The sequence below is a fragment of the Setaria viridis genome, chromosome 2 (genome assembly GCF_005286985.2).
Source record: "Setaria viridis chromosome 2, Setaria_viridis_v4.0, whole genome shotgun sequence".
NCBI classification, from domain to species: Eukaryota; Viridiplantae; Streptophyta; class Magnoliopsida; order Poales; family Poaceae; genus Setaria; species Setaria viridis.
This window is the reverse complement of record NC_048264.2, coordinates 10315650-10332346: the sequence shown is the minus strand read 5'-3', so window position 1 is coordinate 10332346 and position 16697 is coordinate 10315650. Positions and strand designations below refer to the sequence as shown.

Below are 16697 nucleotides of genomic sequence, written 5' to 3'. Positions count from 1 at the left end.
GTATTCTGGTGGTTGCGTATGTCGTACACAATATTTGATGGTAAGAACTATGAATAGGGCTGTTGGAATGGGGACAATGGCAACCATAAGGTCAGGTATTTATAGGCCTTGTAGAGAATCTTTATATCCTGGTCTCAATTAATTGTATGAGTTATTGTTTGTCAGAAAATGATATCTTAATGATAAGTTAAGGATATAAAACCATGCATATTTGTATCTTAGCGATACAATGTAGCTCTGGCACATCTGTCAAGGTCACGCGTGCAATAACATATATGTAACAATTATTGTACACACCTTGGCCTGCACATAGACTGCTCCCTCGAAATCCACAAAGGACATGTACACGTATATAGCATTACTTACATTCATATGCAAGACTCAGAGTACAAATGGACAAACACCGTTGCAGCCTAGCCAGTTTTGTCTCTAGGGACATGTGGAGGCATGTCTATCTTTGGGCTCAAATGTGTGAATGTACATTGCCATACCACCATTGCCACCATTCTCAAGCACATAAAATTGCAAATCCAGTGCCTTGTTTGGCTAGTTGACTCCATGGTCAGTGGTTAAGTTTCAGGACTAAATGCTTAACCACATGATATATAACTCTTTCTAATAAATGTAATATTAGTTTATTCATTGATGCAATTTAAATGATTGTGAATTATTCAAAACCTGCAAATCTTTTTTGTGATATGGAACTTAATAGTTTTGTCGTATTTATGTGGCTTGAGAGTGAAGTAAACTTTTCACAATACTGGTGGTTAGAACTATATATATACTATGGCCCAGGTATTTCTGCTTGACAGTTTCTTGTTTTTTTTTCTTGAGAGCTTGTTCTTGGTAATCCAAGAAACAACGGCTCAAATGGATAGTTCTCTTGTACATAGGATGGTAGCTAGGAAACCATGTTTTGGTTGGCTACTATCAGTTGACCATATCCTTGGTAAAGAGGTTTCATGTTGCACTGCTTATTAATCACATGATATCTCTCTCTTTCTAACCGAATGTTAGTGTGTTACTACTACATAAATGATCATGAAGTGATCAGATCATACATGCATATCTTCTCTGCTATGTAGCACTTATTCATTTTGTCTGATGTACACGTATACTATCCCCTTGACAGTGAATGTCAGCTTTTGACAAGTGATAGTGAGAGCTGTATATTTTTATGGTGTAAATATAATTCTTGCTAGAAGGTTTTGGTATTCTTGTTTCTCAGGAACTTACCTAGGTGATCCGTGAATGTACATGGAGTTTGTTTTTTCATGAGCTAATCTATTTGCGTGCGCGCAACTTTATTTTTGCGTATTGTATTGCACAAATGCTAGTAAACAACTACCCGGGTTAGAAAAAAATGAGTTTCCATGAATTAATGTTTTGTCATAGACTCATGGCGAGTTCACTGGTAGAGAATTGGCCTTTAGTCCCGGTTGGTAGGGTGCATATCTCTCGAAAATCCATCCGGGATAAACCAACCGGGACAAAAGGGGGGTCTTTAGTCCCGGTTGGTGTCACCAACCGGGACTAAAGGGCCTACCACGCCAGGTGCGGGACAGGCCCTTTAGTCCCGGTTGGTGACACCAACCGGGAGTAAAGGGGACCCTTTAGTCTCGGTTGGATTTCCCAACCGGGACTAAAGGGTAACCCTTTAGTCCTGGCTGGATTCCAACCGGGACTAAATAGCGCTTGCATGGCACTGCCGTGACGTCTGAATTTTTCATGCATGCATCACGTATACGTAGTACCGCGGCCCTTTTAATTTGTTAACCTTTAGTAGTTGAGATTTTTTTAGAACGAAATCAACTAGTATTTAAACGAATGGGATTTGTAATTATACAATTACTATATATATACACAATCCTTATACACAATTCATATACACAATTCAACTAGCTTAGTACAAATCGATCATAATTAGCGCGTATTATATATACAAATAAATCAAAGTATCTTCCTACAATCTTCCCGTCGTGGTGTTGCTGATCGGAGTGTCTAATTGTCGTCCATCATAATAAAATTCTCCTTTTGGATTTACCACCTCGTCCATTATGAATCCAATGAGACCTTCACATATTGCCGCTACTCTTTCTTCCTTCAAGAGTCCTTGTTGAATATTTAACATCTATAATTTGGAAATTTGTGAATGTTACATGAACAAATACATATAAGGAGCTAGAAAATAATTAACTAGTAATAGTTTTATTTTACGTACTTTAAAGTTGTGCGGCGTCATCTTCGGTCCCTTGGGTCCCATAAAACTGTGCATGTGCTCACAGATGTAGTAGCCACATAGATTATTCCCGGGTTCCTGTCTTAAGCACTTCAGTGCGGAAAAAAATAAGTTATGAAATATTCATGTTATACAATGTAATAAATGTGCAGACTGCATACGTACCGGGAAGTCTGTGTTCCATGTAAGTTTTTCTTTGAATGGACCTTTGTGTGTCCTTATGAATTGTTTCCATGCGCTGCGGATTAGAATAATGAATGATATAGTGTAACAGGGATAAAATTTAGGAAATAAATTTTTGCATAGAGATAAAGATCCAGAATTATTACAAGCCTAGCATGTCTTGCAATTCTTGGTAGTCCACCGGATCTTTCCTTAACGAATCGAAGACAGTGATGTGGCTTCTTTCAGGCTCAATTATAATAAGGATCCAGTGGAAGCTGCGTGCGTAAAATGTTCATGCATATTAGAGCTAACTAACATGTAGAGATAAGGAAAAAGACATCGAAAGTAGACGGTATACACACACTTACTTGAAGTTGTATGGAAGTAGTATGAAATCCTTGAATGTTTGTTTGTCTAGGAAATTGTATATTTCCGGAAAGGTTTTTTCCGGCGCTAATTGTATCTGTTGTTGGTTAACTACAGATGGATCCATGAAGCCTATATGTAGGTACGCCTCTCGGCGGCATGTCTGAATTAGCATCCTACATGAAATGGAAGATGAAGTTAGTACGGTGACGCACGCCAAAATTTACATGTAGAGATAAACGGACACTTACAGAATCCAAGCGCTGATCAGAGAGACGTCCAGGGCATCATGATGGTACACTTCATATATATCCTTGAAGTCTAGCCACAGCACTTTCTCCCATTCATCGTGAAAATCTATCGGTTTTACCTTCATGCCGATCATCTCCCTCGAGTCGGCGGATGCCATCATGTACCATTGATGGAATGCGTACATCTTTGTTGATAGCTTCCGTACCAATGAAGGCTTTACTAGAGGTTTGCCTAGCTCATAAGGCCACTTCGGCTCAGGGGGCGGTGCAGTTGGCGTCTCAACTTGCCCTATGCATTCATCAAGTCCCAGACCTGTTTCTTCCATAACTTCAATACATTTGCTTGTTGATCCAAGGGCATTGCTTTTACCCGTTGAGCATCTTTTTTTGATAAATGGCTGAGGTCGGGGACTGGACCGCTGGAAGATGACTTTCCTTTCCTTTTATCCTTTTCATCAGCCTTTACTAGAGCCCGTTCATAGTTTGACAAGAGTGGTATCCTTTTCTTGGCTCCTTCTTCCATCCTGATAAAAAAGTTTAAATCTCGCCGACTTACTGGCGGTGGCTCCATCTCCCTTGCCTTTTTTTCTTCGGCTTGTTTCTTGAACCACTCACTAGCCTCTCGTTGGATTTCTACCCACTGTTCTGCATGAGACATTGCCTCAAAGCGTTCCTTACGAGTCACTTCAGGCTCCTTTGTTTTCTTCTTTCTCTGTCTTTGCTTGGGAGGCGGTGCTCGTGACTTCTTTAGTGGTGGTGCAGGTTCCTTCAAGGGGGCCGCTCTTGGTGCCGGCGACGGTGATCGGGGAGGGGTGTTGTTATTATCGTCGTCGCTCCCAGCACCAGGATGTGGTGGAGATGGAGACCTTGATATAGATGGAAGGGACGGTCCTGGAGCAGGAGATGACGGTCTCGAGGTATGAGGAGAAGGTCGCTGCTGGGGATCTACGGGGAGCGGTCTTGAGGTCTGAGGAGATGGCTCCGTGCCGGGAATAATGATGTAGCGTTTCTTCCATAGAATGATCCCATGAAGCGCATCTGCCAATGTCTTTTCCCCGTTGCCTCCCGGGAAGTCGAGCTCTAGACCTTCATACTGGGGATCAACTATTTGCTCTACGCAGACGCTGGCGTAGCCTGTTGGAATTTCCATGTCATGACTGCTCTGCCCCGCCAGGGTTGCTAATGCACTCCTGTACGCTACCTATACATATAGCAGAAGTAAACAAGTTGAACTCCGATCTCGAGGCCTAGATCAATTGACAAGATTGCATAAATATTATGTATAAGTATACCTTAATAGTGAGGTTGCCGACCGGTGCATGCAGCTCACATGAGGTCCGTTGTGTGATGGCATCCACGGGGAACCGTTGCTCCTCCACTGGTAACCTGGGCGTCTGCGCATCGGGGACCCCTGTAGAAGCACAACTGCTCAAGAGGCGTTGAGAAGGGCTGGCGGTGTTAGGATTCGGCAATGCTCCAGATTGGGCCAACTCCGCAACTGCGTGGGCCACCCGCCGATTGATTTCATCCATCATTCTTTGTTTTAGCATCTGCCGCCAGCTCTCCTCGATCTGTTCCTTTCTTCGCTTCCGGCTTCTGTACGAGGCGCTGTCGCCTCAGAAAGCGAACTTCCACGGAACCACCCCGAACCCTCGGCAATGTCCTGGGTGCTCTGGATTACCGAGGGCCAATGTGAGCTCATCATTTTCTCGGTCCACCTTCAACCTCCCAGCCTTAGAATCTTCAATGTTCTTCATGAGATGTTCGACCTTCTCACGTATTGTGTCATTAAAAATCAACGTCCCATCCTCTTAGCTTAGGGAGCCTCCATGAGCGTAGTACCAATTTTTTGATCGTTCGGGCCATTCAATAGTTGCAGGTACGATTCCCCGTTCGATCAGATCTTGTTCCATCTTCCTCCACTTGGGAATTGCTGAGCCATACCCACCTCGCCCCAAATGATGGTGGTAGCCCTTCTGACTAGCATTTGCTGTGTTGGTCGTGATCTTTTTCACACCTTCTTCACTCCTCTTATATTCAACAAATGCATCCCAGTGGTCCCTCAACTTTGGCCACGCGTTGAAGTCTGGAGTTCGGCCCTTCTTGATGTAGTGGGTATCCAGCATCTTCTTGAATGTTTGGAATTGAGTAGCCATCTTCTTAAGCGTCCACGCTTTGACATCCTTCTCACTATATCCTTCGGGGAATGTGAAATGTCTCTTCACGTCTTCCCACAGTATATTCTTTTCTGTCTCTGGAAGGGCGTACGGATTAGTGCTTCTGCACAGCCAAGGAGGAAGGTTGAACATACAAAGGGTCACAGGCCAAGTACTATGGCCACTACTCAACTCACTGAATGGATTGAATCCATCAGTGCTTAAACCAAACCTTATGTTCCTTGCTTCACTTTCAAAGTCTGGGAATGTTCTATCAATTGATCTCCACTGTGCCCCATCTGCGGGGTGTCTTAGCATCTCATCTTCCTTACGGTCTTCTTTGTGCCATCGCATCAACTTAGCATTCGCCTTGTTCCTGAACAAGCGCTTCAAGCGTGGTATTATAGGGAAATACCACATCACCTTCGCGGGAAATCTCTTCTTGGGAGACTGCCCCTCGACATCACCAGGATCATCTCGCCTGATCTTATACCGCAGGGCTTCGCAGACGGGACAAGCATCCAATTTCTCGTATTCATCACCACGATAGAGGATACAGTCATTAGGGCATGCGTGTATCTTCTGAACATCCAATCCGAGAGGGCAAATAATCTGTTTAGCTTCATATGTTGTGGACGGTAATTCATTATTCTCGGGGAGAATCTTCTTGACAATGTTCAACATCCCCTGAAATGCCTTATCGGACACACCATTTTTTGCCTTCCATTGCACAAATTCTAGTGTCGTACCTAGTTTTTTATGGCCCTGCTGGCAACCTGGGTACAACAATTTTTGGTGATCATCTATCATGCGCTGCAACTTTGCTGCTTCCTTCTCAGTTTCGCAATCTCTGTATGCATCTCGTATCACCTGACCAAGGTCATCAGTAGGGCCATTTTCTGCAAACTCATCTTCATCAGCCTCGCCCATTGTAGTACCTGCAAAAGTTTGGCCTGCAACCCAGTCCGGAATGGTGTCATCTTCCTCCTCCTCCTCGCCATCTTCCATTACAACCCCTAGTTCACCGTGCTTGGTCCAAACCAAATAGTTAGGCATGAAACCGTATTTAAACAAGTGGCTGTGAATAGTCCCCCAGGAATCCTTTGAATACTCCTTCCTGTTATTGCATTGGAAGCATGGACACCATACGAACCCATTCTCTGGCTTGTTCGCTTTTGCCACTTCGAGAAAATAATGCAAGCCATCAATAAACGCCTTGCTCCGCCTGTCTGCATTATACATCCATTGCCGGTCCATCTGCATCGTATTACGCATGAAAATGGATTACACTTGACAATGGATTACGCGTGAAAATCGATTAAAGATCCAAACAACATGAAGATCCAAATACACATATTTAAATTAAAGTCCCAAACAACATGATACAATACAACAAGCCATCCACTGGTTATTATCAAGGAGGACTTTAAGCATCCTTGGACGGTGAAAACGAAGGTTCCGCTGACCCAACCTCATCCTTAGGTTTATTTGTGCCGCCTGAAACGGTAGTACTAAGTGGACGTGAAACACCCGGGACTGAGGGTGGAGCATAACGACCACCAAAAGGAGGTTCCTGACCCGCGGCAACAGCTTCTTCATAACGTTGCTGCAAATAACGAAGCATTGCTTTTTCCAGCGCGCTCTTTTTCTTCGGTTTATGCTGAGGGCCAACTATGATTGGAACCTTGCCATAATAGGAACCACGATCGCCCCCACCATCACCACTTCCTTCAGTAGCAGAAGCCATCTATGTACAAAAATTATTATCTTAACACTGCATAAGTTGTTTAACTTGAAGACCGTGATCATCTCGCGAGGATGTCCTCAATTGGGCGGCACCGCACTTCGTCATGAAAGAGGTTAGATGCTACGGAAAAGGGGACACAGTCACGATGTCCGTATCCACTCTTTCTCGTAGAATCGAACCTCCTTCTTGACATACGTTGCTGCTTGGCGGAAAACATCCTCGGAGAGATGAACACGGTATGCAAGTTCAACAAGTAGCAGAAGTCATCTATGTACAAAAATTCTTTCCTTACCACTATAGAAGTTGTTGAACTTGAAGACCGTGATCATTTCGCGAGGATGTCCTCAGCTGGGCGGCACCGCACTTCGTCATGAAAGAGGTTAGATGCTACGGAAAAGGGGACACGGTCACGATGTCCGTATCCACTCTTTCTCGTAGAATCGAACCTCCTTCTTGACATACGTTGCTGCTCGGCGGAGAACATCGTAGCAGAAATGAACACGGTATGCAAGTTCAACAAGTATGGATTTAAAAAACCATATTGAATTTGATAAGATAAACCGTCTAGACAAGGTAGCATCATTTTTAAACCACTGCAATAATGCATACTATATATGACACATCAATCTCCCTCACATTCTAGCTCAAAATACCTCTCCATTTTTCTACTTCATCATCACATTCTAGAAAATAATCTTTCCATCTCCAAAGCATAAATCAAAGCATAACACGAGGATGAAGTAGCAAACCTTCGCAACACTTGTGTTGGCCGAGTGAAATTCCCACGAAAATGAGGGAAAAAACTTCGGGCAGCACCTTCCTTGCTTGCTTCGGCACCACCGGAGAGTAGGTGAAGCTCAGCTCTCTCTGTCAATGTGCTGGACTGGCTCGGGCTGGAGGAGGAAGAAAATCCTCTGTCTTGGCCGTATATAATGGGGATGAGTTTTTATCCCGGTTAAAAATTCCAACCGAGACAAAAAGGAACACCTTTTGTCCCGGTTGAAAGTTTAGTCCCGGTTGGAGGCTCCAACCGAGATAAAAGGGACACCCTTTTATCCCGGTTGGAGGCACCAACCGGGACTAAACTTTTTATCCCGGTTGGGGCCTCCAACCGGGATAAAAGGGTCCCGCCGCCGACAGCTCCCCACTAGCCGTTGCAACCGGGACTAAAGGGGGACCTTTAGTCCCGGTTGCAATTACCAACCGAGAGTAAATGTCCCCTCCATTTTTGCCTACCGTGGCGCACCCCCTTTTGTCCCGGGCCAACTTTAAACCGGGACAAAAGGGGGCGGATCGAAAGTCAATTCTCTACTAGTGGTTAGATGCAGCCCACCCATCTCAATTTTCATTGTTTATAGATGCTTTGAGTTAGTTGACACCTTAGAGTGAGAAATGGAGTTAATATGTTGTATCTTCACTATTTGCACATGAAGTCTTTGTACTTTCCCAGCAAGGTAAAGAGCTTTTGTGTACTGTAGTTATCTTCAGTTGTGGTATTGCGCGCGCGCGTACGTTTGTGTATGTGTATATCTGGATATATCTAAATCCATTTAAAATTTAAGTGCACCAAGTTAGTGTTCTTACTACACACGTACAGAAGGCATTCATGATTCAACTGCTTTTTTTTCGAAACGAATGATTCAACTGCTTAAATGCATTGAACCTAGAGTTATCATTTAAGAGTTCAAGTTTTAACATAAATGATCATACCTATAAAATTACCTTGCCTATTTTGTTTATTTAGAACTATAGCACCATACGCTACACTGTTGATGGAAGATGTTGGATGCACGTGCAGCATACTATCATTGATACAAAGGCAGAACTAACCTTATGTGCAGAACGTAGAAACATCTACACATAGCTTGCTGTTTCGGAAAATAATTCATTCACATGTAGCACCCCAAGGAGGCCACATACATCAATTTAAGCGCGTAGGAAGTATAAAGACGTGATACTAGTCATGAGGAAACAACACCATTCCATCTTATTGGCTTTCAACAAAATAAAAACTTAGGCCCTGTTTAGTTTCCCCCAAAATCTCAACTTTGACACTATGCAAAAAGAAGATTCCCCATCACATCAAACTTGCGGTACATACATGGAGTATTAAATGTAGACGAAATCAAAAACTAATTGCACAGTTTTGTTGTACTTTGCGAGACGAATCTTTTGAGCCTAATTAGTCAATGTTTGGACAATAATTCACAAATACAAACGAAATGCTACAGTTACGCATTTATGGCAAAATTCCAACTTTGGCACTCCCAAATTGGGAACTAAACAAGGCCCAAGACCTTTTAACAGCAAATGCTACAGTCACGTCATAACACATTATATTTGTTGTGTGTTGAGTGTGTAAGCATCAGAAGTGTGTGTCATGCTAGCTAGTAGTGATGATAAAAGAGATGACATGCTGCCACGAATTGATGAACATCATGTCAGCTACTGCCTTTTAACAGCAAATGGTGGGGGAGGCTAGAGGCTCGCTACCTTTGCATGTCGGCAGAGGAGGAGCTACGTACATGCCATGGTGTACAGTTCCGGGTTCCCTGCTGCCATTTTGCATTTCCATACGGATATAGTTATGAAGCTAATGATTCGTAGAATCGTAGTGCTTCCTAAGATAAAAACTTAACCTAATTCTTCACTTGCTATTTAGAAATGTCTGAGAAGAGGAGGGTTGGTTCTAACAAGCAGCAGCAAACGAGAAAGGGGTGGCGGAGAGGGAGACCCTGCAGTGACAGGCGGTGAGTTTTATACGAGGCGTGGCTGTGCGAGGTGGGGCCGCTGCTTGATGGCGTTATTTGCCGGTTCCTTTCACTTGTCGCAAGCTTTTTCTTCCTAACTTTTTAACCTTTAGAAATTTTACATCCTGAAATACAATATAAGAAATGGCAGGAGAACTGAAGTCCATATTGGCAAAATATCATCGCATGAGTTGGGATTTGTTTATCAACGTGACGATAAAAGAACAATGAAAAAAGTCTATTTTTCAATCTTGATCTCGGTTTGATTTTCAATCATAAATCATAGAGTAGGAGTATGCATTGAACGGCCAACTTTAAATTTGGTGTCAACGTGTCCCAAAGTGCCTATCGGAATCAAACATAACTTGAATTGGAAGACCAAGGTCCAAAATGTCCTTTTCTTCTTTTGAAAAACTAATGATTAAAGTCACATCATTTGAGACAGTCAAAACTGGGCAACCTGGAAGAATGAATGGAGTTTGAACAAGAAAGTGAGAAAAGAAGCTAAACATTTCAAATGTGTAGAGATTATTTTGCTCCAACATAAAATGGTCAGTTCATTTCCAAGAATTAATTTGCTCAAAAAATTCAGGTTTTGTGTCTCTGTTATGGATTTTATAAACTCAAGAAAACTTGAGCAGGAGTTTGTGTCTCTATTGTGGGTTTATAGACTAAAGAAAACATGGCATAAAATCTGCTCATACATTTGTATGAATTCGTTTTTTAAACTTCAGCTGATTTCTGTAAAACATGCAAAAAGAATTCTTGTAAACAATATTAGCCACAAAATTATGCAAAAAATCATTAAATTGTAATAAATATGTCATTTAAAAGAAAATATTTGGATATTCAAATCTCTTAGAATCATCAATCTCTAGAACATACTCAAAAATCACATAAAAATGGGAAAAAGAGTGTAAGAACTTTTCATCATGGCTTGTACTTAAGTTTGCACAAACTTTTGTAGCATATTTTACAAATTCGTTTGGAAAAAGGAAAAGGTGTGTTATTAATCCCTTAAGTATCACGATAGTGTGTCATTCATCCCTTATGTGTAAATTAATTAGTGCCAATCAACCCCTTAACTAACTAAACCGGTACACTAATCATCCTCACCATTGCTTAACAGCTGTTTAGTACCCTCTAACAATGGTTTAGGCCACGTAAACATCTAACTAATCACTGCTTAGATACATCATATCCTGAGTCAAACCAATCTCTATAGCAGCCCTGTCTGAAAACGGTTTCATTAATTTTCCTATAAAATGTTTCCCTTCCCCTTTGTTGTCGGTACCCCAACCATTGCAAGCTTGTCAGCGGTGACAATAATAGCGTCGGAGGAAGAGGATGGGAGTATCCTTTGGTCTTGTGAGATGGTAGAATACGCTGAACTTCAATTCTACATGATTCTATTAGGAAGTTAAAAATTTTACATGATAGCCAATTTCCAGAGTTTTCTAGAAATTTTGCCATGATGAGTCTATTTTGGTTTTACTTTGTAGAACAACAAACAATGTGGCAGAACACACTTTGCACGAGACAAGCAGAATTATTGATATCACAAACACAAACTGAATAAACCATACATGTCAAGGCTTGTAAAATTAATAAAGGGAACACAAAGGGTGGATGGAAAGTCACACTTTTGCAATACATAACATAATGGCTGAAAAGCACTTTTTTTTTCTTTAGAAAACTATGTAGCAAACATGGGATTTTTGCATATTTTTAAAATTTAGAACAAAAAGTTGTAATTCGGTGCTAGGTAGAGGATGGCCCAATTGGCCGCAAGGGTTACAAAGAGGGCAATGCGGAGGTGCAGTTGACCAACCCGTGCCAATTAGCTAGATTTGGCCATGGTGTCCTTTAACTGGGAACTGGAGGGAACTGGGAACCTATCTGGTGTTACTTGTGCTCAGCAACATTTTTTGTTTGATCGGGGAACCATGGGTCTTTTCTACATGTCCGAACAATACTAAGCAAAGAGAAAACTAGGCACTAGCGCTTAAAGTACGAATATCAACAATAGCAAGCAGTGAAAGCAGATGATGGCCGTGCAGTTAGAAAAGGATGACCGCAAATTGTCAGCAGCTTTTGACAATAGGGCGCGTATTTGGAGGCAATCTATCCTCCAGACCACACTGCAAATTTTACCATCCTGACTGAAGGTAGTTCCAACCCAGTTACCCAGGCAAACTGCCACTATGCCGGAAGGGGTCGGACAGGATGAACTACACCTGCTCCTGCACACATTTGCCCACGAATCTGACCTGATTCGCTAGCATTCACAATCATCACATACTATATCACCTAGGTGCGAAAGGAAAACCTAAGTAACTTTTATCACTTATTAAGCCGACTACCTGCCATCCGAGCAGAAAACAGAAACGGGAAGAAAAAAGGCATATACCAGATCACCTTTAACCGATATCATAAGGGAAAAGAAAAAAACAACCATCCATTCTCCGAACGACAAACTACAAAAGAGACTGAACCACCAGAATGCCGAAAGAAGCCATGGCATGGGATTTACAGAACTGACTGATGCACAATTGGCTTCTCATCTGTCTTTTCCTCAGTTTCGCACACCAGCCTTGGCGGCTTCATATACCCCTCTTTTTTTTATCTACAACCCAATCCTGTACAATGCTGGACGACTCTGCAAGGACCTGCCAACACCAAGGATCCAAGTATTATCAGGACTGCATGAGGTTAACAGATACTTGAAACAACTGAAGACAAGGCAACCAACATGCTTACCCTTCATTAAGTTCCTACACCGAAGGTTGGCGAGGCAAGGTTGGAGAGATAAGGACAGCCTCGCCACTTGTGACTTTGTCTGATGCAATCTCATCCAGACGTTTCCATGCTGCCTCCTGCTTAAGCTTACGTGCCTCCTCTCTAACTTTGTCTTCTTCATATGTCAGCATACATTCAGCAAACAGCTCAGCCTCACGCTCGGAGAACAACTTCTGCACATTCAGACTGAGGCTTCGCACGGCCAGGTTCCAGTGCCCGTTTATATTTTTCTCCAATGCAGGTAAGATGATAGGCAGGATCACCTTACTGTTTTGACTAATCAAATTATACACGCGGTCATTGTTCCACAAAAACAATGCTCTCTCAGCAACCTAAATAAAGTTTGAGCACATTACAATAGATAAATATATATGAAATTAACATAGCAGGGAAAAAGAACATAATGATACAATTATATAAATATTGGGTATCAAGGTCAGGCCACATTTTGCCCCGTCCTGTGCAAGTACACAAATAAAATTTTAGAATTGAGTATTCATATTATAGATACCAATACATGATTAAGTCATGCTTCCATATGAATATAAATTACCAATCCTGGAGGAACAAATAAATTTATAAGCACACACTACAGTTAACAGCAGTCACTCAAATTTGGTTATACATGTTTTTCTAAGAGAGTATCCCCAAACCTTGTTCTCCCATCCCATAGGTATAAAATAAAAAAATCAAGCAGTACCTTATAAATATTACAATTTTAGATCTAACAGAATTAAGTACCTTTTCAGAAATGTATCATTTTAGAGTCAAATATAAATGACAAAGAACAAGACCATAGAATGCTCACCAAGGCTACATTAAAACAAATGAAGCTTCTAAATTTGCAGCACATGCACATAATGTTTTTAACAAAAACAGCATAGGAATCCATAATGAGGTATGATTTACTACTAATGACTAGATGATCCTTTGATGAGCTTCCCAAAACAGATCTAGACAATTCCAGATAGACGTGCAACGTATAGAACTAGGTGTGATGTGTGTAATTTTGTTTATACTCTTCATTAGGTCAATGCTTTATCATGATATTGCAGACCACTGATGGCAGCTGCTCATGACAGATACACACTTCCTCTGGCAGTCAATAGCGAATCCATCTTTTATTTTATGCAGTTTTGCGAGATAGTGAGGATCAGTAGTAAATTTGTGAAACAAGCAAGGAAGCAGAAAAAATCATAAAATTGAAGTTTCTTTGTTTCCTATGCTAAGCCTGAGATCTGGGCCAGCCCTGTAGCTGCCATGCCAGTAAAATGTTGGAAACCCCATCTTTAAGGAGGAAGTCTAATGACATGAATGCATGTCAAACGATGGGTTGGGAAATCACATGAAGTGCCTACAACAATCTTTAAAAAAAACATCCAAATTCACTACAAATGCACCTAAGAGGATTCTGGAGTCTGGACCAGGGAATGGTTGCCTAACATAACTGCACATTAAGTAATCAACCAATATTTACTTAAAATCTTAGAAAATGCAACTAATTTCAAATCCATACAGATAGAAAGGCCAATTTTCTGTGAGGAATAAATTACTAGACAAATAAATTAATTAATTCAGAATGGAAGAAGCTGAATGGGGCCTGCATTCTGCTGTAGGAACCTTAGCAATTCAAGATGTCTACAAATAAAAACTATGTTTCCTAAGTTCGAATTTCATTTACAGCTCTAGAACAAACTGACAAATATGAGCCTGATGATATGCGCATACAAGATACGAGCAAACACATTTTCAATGCTAAGAGGAAGAGGTAAATTGCAAATCAATAGAAGAAACAATTAAAATTTGTTTTTTCAGTTATTTTTGAAAAGGATGTAATACTGTTATAACAAACCAACAGGGAAATAACCTTTACCCAAGCAAAAAAATTATGATTGCTTCAGATGACATCTAATCCGATTTTGATAACGTAAAAGTACGCAACAATTCAACCAAAGGTGAAACAGGTAATAAAGTTGCATACAGGGAATATTCATCAAGGATAAGGTGTAAGATATTACCTGGAAGTGAGAGCTGTTAAAGCAGCGAGCAACCTGGGAGAAAATAGGAACCATACATTTTTGAAACTCGCTAGGTTGTGTTGCTTCTAATATCTCTTCCAACTCACCCAAGAAGAGTACTTCTTTTGGGCTGTTTGTGACAGGCCAACATTTGATGATGCCCCTAATAATAGTATCCGCAAGCTTTTCATCTTTTTCAACAAACTGTGTAATGCAGTAAGACAACTGCCGATGGTACATTGAAATGCACCTTGGCTTGTGAAGTGGAATTAAGGTCCTTACTAGGAACAGTTTGTGCTCTTCCTTGAGTGGCAAAGCAAACCCATTGATGATACTTCCTAAAATTTCCAAGAGCTCTGCTATTCCATTGTGCTTTTCAGTTTCATATATGAACTGATAGAATACATTATTGATAGCTTTCCGGATAAATGGCCGATACACCATGAACTTCCCATAGATACGGTGAAGTACCGTCTTAAGGTAGTCCCTCTCCCTAAGGTCCTCAGAATCAAAGAGCTCAAGCAGCCTTAGAATAAAGGAATGGTCAACATATCTTTTAGCCAATTTAGCATCAGTTTCTGGAGATTGAACAAAATTCAAGAGCAACTCATAGACAATATGCAAATGTGGCCATGCAGGGTCCATCAATGGTTCATCCTCTTCTAAATCAAAAGCTTGAAGCACCTTTTTCTCCCTGGGTGGGATAACCAGCGTCCTGAACAAGTTTTCTGAAATCATTTTTGTGATTCCCTCCACAACAATCTCAGGGAACTTGGTGTTAGCTGTTTTGACATAATCAAGTATATCCATCATTGTTTCCCCCTTTATTTTCTTCTCCCTCATGTTCCTTGTCGGATCCGTAAAGTCAAACTGGGTGCAGCACATGTTCAACTTTACGATGAGCAGGTTCTGTTTCTCTGCATTTGGCATATCCTTAATGCTCGGCAACGGCCCGAAGTGAGAAGCGAACAAACCATCATTTATCCTCGACTCCTGGAACCCCATACGGTTTCCACTCCCGCAGGCATGTCCAGTACTCGACAAAATTGGCTGCTGGCCACTCTGGTCGGCAACTCCAGAACCCGACTGCTGGTTCGACACGGCATGCCTCCTCCCACCAATCGATTCCTTATCTGCACTTTTGGACGCCTTGCGCCGCCCAAATATCTGTTTCATCATACTACCAACCCAGAACAGCTGACGCCACCCGAATCAACACGGATAGGAGATTCAGATCCCCCTGGAAGAAACGGCAAAAGGCGCTCCTTGCCTCTTCCGTGGAAACAGGAGCTACTACCACACACCAAATCCTAACCCCTCACTTCTAGTCCATGGCATGCTCTGATTGCACAAACCAAAGCTTCAGTCTTGCTGACTTATCCTGCCTAATCCAGCCACTTCAACCTGCAATAATGTTTAATAAGGGTCAGGTAACCGGATGAACAACTCAGCCAGGCAACCACTGCACAGAAATCGTAGCACTAGTGCAACCATATCTCCATAACAACCTAGGACGCTCATCCCCTACTCCCTCTCCACACCCCCAACAAGAAATTCAACCAAGAACTGATTCAGGCACAGAATGTAAGCAGTTACACAGAGCACCCCCTCCCCCAAAAATCTCAGCATCCCAGGTGAAATTGGTTCAGGGAAGGACGAAAAGGAACTGACCTGAAGCGATCCTACGCGGCGCGGGGTCCAGGGAATCCGGATGAGTCGAGTGGCGACCGACAGCGACCCTCTGAAAACGAAAGCAGAGCAAGGCAACGGTCAACACGGAGTGCGGTTGCGGGGCCCGCCCAGGGAACTACGGCGCGGGAGGGGCAAACAATCCCCCACTCCCCCGCGCGCCGCATCCCGCTCCGGGGCGAGAACAGCAAGAACAGGGCCGGGCGGGCGGACACTCACCTACTTCCACCAGCGGGCGGGGCGTGGCGACGGCTAGCTCATCCTGCAGCGGCGGAGGTGACGGGCCGGTGCCGGGCCCGACGAGCTCGCTTCGAGGAGTGAGTCGAGTGCCGACGGGCCACGGGACGGGAGGCGGTGGAGGGCGAGAGGTGGAGGAGCCGGGAGCGGAGCGCGGCGGCACTAGCAAGGAGGAAGAAGAGCACGAGGGGAGGGAGGAGGGGGAGTTGCCTTGTTGGATCTCCTGGGCTTGGCTTCCACGACTATTTTAATTCCCCTTTTCCGTTTCTGCCCCCCGGCT

General features: G+C 42.7%; 1 protein-coding gene across 2 annotated transcripts; it reads right to left on the bottom strand.

Moving 5' to 3' along the window:
* Positions 1-12064: 12064 nt before the first annotated feature.
* LOC117845604 (serine/threonine protein phosphatase 2A 57 kDa regulatory subunit B' theta isoform) lies at positions 12065-16697 on the bottom strand. 2 transcript variants are annotated; one of them, XM_034726669.2, is made up of 5 exons: positions 16400-16692; positions 16163-16232; positions 14492-15895; positions 12435-12805; positions 12065-12343 (listed from the first exon to the last, which is right to left on the bottom strand). In XM_034726669.2, the coding sequence occupies exons 3-4, from the start codon at positions 15668-15670 to the stop codon at positions 12449-12451; spliced, it is 1536 nt and encodes a 511-aa protein (XP_034582560.1). In that variant the 5' UTR covers positions 15671-15895; positions 16163-16232; positions 16400-16692; the 3' UTR covers positions 12065-12343; positions 12435-12448. The 2 variants fall into 2 exon arrangements, with proteins under 2 accessions (XP_034582560.1, XP_034582561.1); XM_034726670.2 differs by lacking the exon at positions 12065-12343 and having other exon boundaries at positions 12794-12931; positions 16400-16697.